Here is a 7,674-nt window from a genome sequence, read left to right on the forward strand (position 1 = left end):
CGGCACGTGTCCGGCGTGCCTCTCCCGGCAACGCCCTAAGAGTTCGACCAGCGCAACGAGGCCTTTGTTCGCTTGAAGCTACACACGCGAAGTGCCGCGACATCGATTTTCCCTCATTAACAGCAACTTTACTTGTTTTATTTTCTTTCTTTTGTTTTGTTAAAGTTACCAGTCCGTTAAGTTACACTGGTCTAATTCAGGAACGACCAAGTTCCCCTTTTAAGCTTTTTCGTCGCGCTAAGCCCACGGAGGCTTGCCAGCAACCACAAAGGACGACTTAAACCTGACCCAAGACAGGGTCAGGAAGGCCCCACTGCAAGTTTCTTCCATAAGCCTTCCAGAGACGGACCCCGGAGAAATTCCCTGGCAGAGAAAGCGACTGACCGACAGCTTTAAGTTGTCCTAAACGAGAACGCACGGACTCTGCCAGTGTGAGGCCGTTTCCCAGCAACCAGGCGGAAGAAACACAAGCAGTAAGACCAAACAAACATTCTGTGGTCAGGGATGTCCCATAATGCTAATATTGTCTTTTAACACCTAAACTCATAGCTTACTTTCATTAGTTCTCCTCTGCCGTATGAGTCAAATGCTTCCCACAATCGAACCTCCATTTCTCATTGTTCAGCCATTGTTTATTGCCCTGATGTATTTAACCACCCTTTTATATCGCTTTAGTTAGTTAATAAATTCACTGTAATCAAGGAACTGTGTGTGTTGACTATCTCCACGTCCCTGCCAAGAGAATTGACCCTTTAGATATGAGACTGACTGACTGATTTAAGATAATTTAGCGATCACTAAACTGATCACTAGTAATAATTGTATAATTATTAAAAGCTACCTAGAGGTCTGGAGACTCTAGGATAATAACAACTCCGGTGGTGCCCTTTTTAAACGAGAGCTTTTTATGGATTAATATATTTTTGAATATTAAAATTCATAATTGGGTATTAATTCTCATATATTTATTAAAAATAGCTAAGTTTTAGCCATTCTACAATGGTCTGAACTTGACCGCAAGTCACCACCGCATAGAAGTAGTGCCTTAAAGTAAATCATCTTCCGATTAGCTAAAACAGTGGCTGCAGATAATTCCCTGTTGAAAAAATCTTGTCCTGTGCATTTGTGAACCTTTTGTGTACATTTTGTGTGTGCATTTCTTCCTTTTGAAACTGTTTTCGCTCCATAATTTTGCACATTCAAGTGAATCTGTGTATTTGTGGTGTTTACCCAGACGGCAGAGGGGGCTCTGGCCAACCTGAAGAGTAAGTATGATGCGGAGAAGTCCATGGTGACTGACACCATGATGAAGCTGAGGAACGAGCTCAAGGCCCTGAAGGAGGATGCCGCCACTTTCTCTTCTCTGCGGGCCATGTTTGCGACCAGGTGAGCGATGAAACAGAAGGAATTAAAGCAGAGGTCCACGAGGATCATGCCATTTTGGCCATATGAGGTTGCTGATTTCACATAGAACTACCGGTTTTCTCCCAATTCATTTTTATACAGCCTATTATAATATAAATATCAACATATAATGCTGTAAATAAAAATGAAAAGAAAGAAGCTTTTAATAAATCTTTTGTGCGTGAATAAATCCAAAATTGTGTGTGGTAGATTTGGAAGAGACATGAAATGTTCGAATAATTTTTCACCATTGATGAACCACACAAAGAATATTCCACGATGTGCATGCAATTGTTGGTGGGCATGCAGAGGCAAGCAGAGAGTAAAAAAGATAAAAAATAAGCCTCATTAGAGATAGAGACTGCAGCTTCTCAAGACTAAAGCGGAACTACCGTGTGTCACCTATCCCCCACACTCACACACACACACGAGTCAACTATAGGCAAGACTTGACAATTCTGATTCGACAATGTAAATCTTTAATCTGGGACAGCTATAATAAAACTGTCAGTATAAAAGAAACATTTGCTACTTTCCTGCTTCAGGAGAGCTTTTCATCTAACTAGAGAACGAGAGAGTGTGTTTCCCAAATTTTCGTATTATTGTACACAAAATTTTTCCATCCCTCTTTAATTTTGTATCTCTTTCAACCTGCGGAAACATGTCTCTCTTTAGGTGTGACGAGTACATGACACAGCTGGATGAGATGCAGAGGCAGCTGGCTGCAGCTGAGGATGAGAAGAAGACTCTGAACTCCCTCCTACGAATGGCAATCCAGCAGAAACTGGCACTCACCCAGCGCCTGGAGGATTTGGCCTTTGATCAAGAGCAGACCCACCGCACCCGCAGGGGCAGGTTGACCCGCGGGAAGATCATCACCCCCAAAGTAAGTCCCCCGGCATCGGCTTTGGCCTCCAACCTAACCCAAGGTTCCACTTTGGCCCCTGTCAGCCTCCCCCCTTCCGGCCTTACTAGTACTACATCAGTTCTTCCTGATGATTCCACTGCGCCCCTTAGTCCATCTGTGGTCAGTGCAGCTGCTGCAACTCTGGCCTCAGTTCTCACCTCCCCTTCGTCACACATGCCTCCTCGCAGTCCATCATCTTTAGGAGTTGCCTCATTGGCTGGTTCTCCAGCGATAGACAGTCCCCCATCTCTGGAGGCCCCCTCCTCTCCCTCGGCACGGACCCCACCCTCAACCCCTCTGAGGCTGGCTCAACACCAGTGGACCCTGGGGGTACGGACATTTGTAGCTGACTCTCAGAGTTTCAGTGTCAACATCTCCCCTGCTCTGCCCCGTGGCTCGGGCCTCTCCAGGCACTACACACCAGACTCTCATACATCTCCCTCATCGACCACCACCACCAGGCCCATCCAGCCAGGATCTGCTCCCTCCTCTCCCTACAGGTCTTCTGTTCTGGGGCTCAGACGCTCCACATGGAGCCCCTCACCCCGAACTCGACCATTGTCCACCCTGACGCGCTCCTCTGTGCTCTACACTCCTTCATCCTCCTCCCTATATTCCTCCTCCCCCTCCCCCTCCCCTTCGTCTTTCCACAGCAATTCCTCTACATACTACAGTTCCTCTCCTGCTTTTACCCCCTCTAGCTCTTACCTCACCTCTGGCACCTCCACTTCCTACAGTCACTCCACCCACTACACACCCCTTTACCCCAGATACTACAGTTCTTACCAGCCTCGAAACTGATCCCTTACTGTAAATCCTTTACCATAAGCCATTTGAAGGCTTTTCCACAAGGCTCCTGCCTAAAAGACCCTAAAAGTGCAACTAGCATCATCTTTCTCTTTTCACCTTGTCGCCTGAGAGAGTGGTGGCTCACAGAGAGGAGGGCAGAGTGGTTTCCTGTTTCCCAGTTACTGTTTTCCTGTGCCTAAGCTTTGGCCAATGGTTTCTGAATGTTCAGTGACTTTCCTCAGGGATTTGACATAAGGAGCACAAGCGGCCCCAACTTACTTTTATTCTGAGGCTGCCGATTGGTCCATAGGAGGATGTTAAGAGACTTTTTAATGAGAGTTTTTAGCATTTAGGTTCTTCAGGTTGCAACCACAAATGCATGGAGTGATTAAGACACAGACACTCAGACATTGACTGGACACATTGTGGACACTTTCATACATTCAAATGAGGGTTATGACATTAAATATCATCCTCTATACTCAATGTAATGTCCACTCTATTTTAAATGGTAGTGAGTCTCATACACTGTGTACACAAACACTGTAAACCACATGTCATAGGAATATCGCTGTTCAGTGCAAACATTGTCCTTTGTTGATGAGGTACTTGGATGCTTAAGGGTTCAGTATGACTCAAACATATTAAGTTGTGTGTGTTTATTTCTGTTTTGGATGGCCACACTCAAAGGGTGGGGCGAGATGAATGTTGTCCTAGAGAGGGACGAGAGAAGATTATCTCTCCTCAAAGGAATTTGTGGTATTGCATTTAGTGATGGTACCATGGTTTAGAAATTAGTGGGGTCCAGAATTTTTGTTTCTTTTAATAGTGCCTAAACACAACCAAAAGTATACACTACAGTCACACAAACTAATGATAACACTGTAATGAAATACATTCAAAGGGAACTGTTGGCAAAAAATACTTTTATGTCACCCTATCCATGCTACACACCTCTGTGAAGCTAGAAGGCTCAGCTAGAATCTCAAACCAACCATTTTTATCCATACCAAACACACATCAACACCAAGCATGTAAATGAGCTTATATCACAACAACATCTCTGTGAACAGTGCTGTTGTTGCCATCTAGATATAACTTATTTAGGGGTTGTACCAGAAGAGGTTTACATGGTTTCATTTTCAAAAATCACCATATTTTTTGTCATACTGCACATTGCTGCAGCTTCTCTTTTCACCCTGTGTGTTGAAGGCTTCGTTTTAGCTATGGAGTGATCTTTGTTGGGAGTTGCACATGCCAGTTCCTAGTTAAAGACTACTAGCCAATCAGAAGCAGAAAAGGGCGGGTCAGCGAGAAACCCGTAAACAGCTTCGATTCAGCTGTACATGTTGCCGACCAGCTTGGCAACATGGACTGGAGCGAGAGTTTCAGAGTGGTGAGTTATTAATCTGTAACAAAAGGATCTTTCATCCACAAAGTTATCAAGCTCTTTATATTTGGAATGTGGTTGTATAGACAGAAATTGTGTTTTTAAGAAAACTCCCAATACAAGTGAACATGTAAACAGTAAATTACATGACACGGACATTCACCTGCTATATTTTTTGAAAAATTGTGAAATAACTATCTTAGTTTCCTTTCATTAAATTTACACTTACAGTTGTATTCCAGATAGATAAGAAGATATAGATAATCTGCAGGATGATGGTGATATTGCTATTAAAATATAGATTTTATACCAGGCAGGATAAAAATATAATTTACTCTTTATTAGAAAAATAAATAGAATAAATAGGTTAATTTACTTAATCTATCCATTACATCAATGTATTCATATTCATATACACACTTAAGGTTAAGAATCAGGAATAACCCTTTCCTGATTCATTTTGGGTATGCTATTTTAGGTGTTTTTCCTGGAAATAGGTGGTAGTTTAATGTGGAGAGCGTCTCCCTATTTCACCCACCCAGAAATTCATAAAACATATTTATCTCATACCCTTTTCCAAGGTAAATAGTATTGCCAAAAACTGTCTGCCTGAGAGTGGTGCTCTCAGTTATTTTGCACACAACATTTCATTCCTTACAACAGCATGCTTCAGTTGTTTTCACACTGATCAGGGAACAGTTTTTCATCATTTCAAATGAGGGTTGCAACAGTGTTATCAGCTGTGTCCGCATGGTCCTAAAGCCTTCATTTAAGTGTTATCATTGGTTTTTATTTGAATTTTTCTATTGTAGGCTGTAGCAACATATACTTACAGAGGTCTGGACCTCAGTGACCTCATAGCTAGTTATGGCCATGGATGATAGTAGTATCATCCATGGCCACTGTTTGGAGAATGAAAAATGAGAGCCTGCAATTTTAAACCAATGCAAACCTCACCTATTGATGGGGCCAAGTTAACATGTTTGTTGGTTGGTTGGTTTTAACTATTACAAAATATTGATCGACGCAGCCCCCCAAATTCCAAGGTTGGAAGGAATTAAGCAGAGGGCTTTTGGGAGGCTTTCCAATAAGAACGTTGTTTGAAGCATACTGACTCTTGTTGTGTTTCAGGTTTGATTTCAATCTATAAACTCTCTCACACACACACTTGCATGATGAGACAGCTGTGGAGGAGGATTGATTGACTAATCAAATATACGCACTGTATATTTTCTGTCATGGTGGGCCTCACTTTTTAAAAATTAGAGGTGCAGGCTGTATGGAAGGTCATGCCAGGGAAAAACTTATGATGAAGGGAGTTGGAGAGCATTTAAACATGTCATGACAATACAACGCATGACTTCTCTAGTGAAGGATAAGATGAATCCCATAGTCTAGTCATTGTACATTGTAAGAGAGCAATATGACTTGGCGATCTGCTCACACATCGTTAAAACAACAATTAAGATATCGTAGATGATACATATCACACATACCTAATAGTGTGTAGGGAGGGATGTTTTCCAACTGCATCTGGTAGAATTGCTTTTGAGAAAGATGTAAATCCCCACTAGCAACCCTGGTTAGGATCTGAAAAATGAACATTTTGATATCTGAACCCTAGTGCAAATTGGCCTATTTCTCATTTATTGCAAATTTTTGGAACTTAAACTAGACTTCTGTCTCTCACTGTTACTATTAGCTTACTAAAGATGACCACTACAGAAGGACACTGATAATCTTTAAACTAATGATCCTCGGTTTAAAGATTTTGCTGTGTACTTTTTCAAAACAAATAAAAAGCCAGCAATTTGGTGAATACCTATATGCTAAAATTAAGGAATTTACTCAACAGGTGATTAAAAGTATAACAACGACTTCTCATCATTATATCAACACAAAGGTGTTTCACTGTATATTGTATATACTGTATATGTTTCACTGTATATTCAAGACAAATTTCACTCACCATCATGGCTGACTTACTTCAGAGTTATACTTGTAAATTCACTATGTAGCATCCCCTGCTGGCTTATTCACGGCACTGCACCAAACTCAGGGAACAAAACACCTCACTCAACCTGGAATGAGTCAACAACAAAATAAGAATGACTATCAACAGCATTTAGTTTAACTGATCTCCCAAATTAGATTAGAGTTCTAGTCAAGTTAAAGAAATTCTGAAATTCTAAGAAAAATGCTTGTTTTGCATCTTACCCAGAGTCACGAGAAGAATGATATCAATTTCATCTAGGTTGTCAGTACAGAGATTGGTCTGGGAATTGTGTAGCCTCTCTTACCATAAAACCTGGAAGCCGGGGGAAACTACTTGTTATGCTGCATTCATGCAATGTTGGCAAAATGGGAGGGAATGAAAAAAAACTCCTGTAATGCCAACTTTGGAAATTTATAGGGAAAGGAGATCCGAACAGTTATTCACTCAGTTTCATGGTTTTTCCATCTCTGTATAAGTACAGTCTACTGGAACTGTTTTCTTGTTTGTTAGCTAACATGCTGGTAATCAGTACATCCACACCCGCTGTACTGGATTCACAGATAATGTTGATCTTCTCATTTAACCTGAGCTGACAACCAACTAATTTTTATTTTTTTGGGCTAACATGATGATCCCACCAGTTCAGCACACATGGTACCGTATTCCCTGTGTCTGTGTGTGCCTTACAAACCCTATTGTACAGTTCCTACACAGTACAATAAATGCCTATCTGGGGAAAAAAAAACTTCTATAGCTGCACCTCAGAATAAAATGCTGGTTTTGTGTGCCTTTATTTTCGGCTTGGATTGTTTTGAGAGGGAGAATTACATCTTCCTTTTTCCCATTGCATTATTGGAACCTTTTATCATTACTTTTCTTCTTTCTATTTTCTGATAATCCAGACTATCATTGTTGTCTGTTGACTTTTGTCTAACTGTAAATGGAAGCAACCCCTTGACTAAAACACACAATTTTGGAATTACAGATCAGTAGTACATATGAGATCACATACTTTACTGCTGACCATTTTTGAAAAAAATGCTGTATGGTTGAAGATATTTGAATGTGTTTTCCTTCCTCTCAACTACTGGTTTCTATTTATTTCACACGGTGTGAAAATTAATATGCAGTTACATCCTACTTGCTAGTCCTGATTTAGAACCCTTATACTACATATAATGGTTCTGA

At 41.1% G+C, this 7,674-nt stretch overlaps 1 protein-coding gene across 1 annotated transcript in view; it reads left to right on the forward strand.

The window, feature by feature from the left end:
* Nucleotides 1-4,246, forward strand: part of LOC119918500 (protein bicaudal D homolog 1-like) — a 61,504-nt gene extending 57,258 nt beyond the window's left edge. The window contains exons 10-11 of the mRNA XM_038739279.1: nt 1,235-1,386; nt 2,080-4,246. Coding sequence (XP_038595207.1) covers nt 1,235-1,386; nt 2,080-3,112 — 1,185 coding nt within the window. The 3' untranslated portion in view covers nt 3,113-4,246. The remainder of the gene's footprint in view (nt 1-1,234; nt 1,387-2,079) is intronic.
* The last annotated feature ends 3,428 nt before the right edge of the window (nt 4,247-7,674 follow it).

Source organism: Micropterus salmoides, unplaced genomic scaffold, assembly GCF_014851395.1.
Source record: "Micropterus salmoides isolate LMB-PRFRI ecotype aquatic unplaced genomic scaffold, ASM1485139v1 Ms_hic_scaffold_23, whole genome shotgun sequence".
Lineage (NCBI taxonomy): Eukaryota > Metazoa > Chordata > Actinopteri > Centrarchiformes > Centrarchidae > Micropterus > Micropterus salmoides.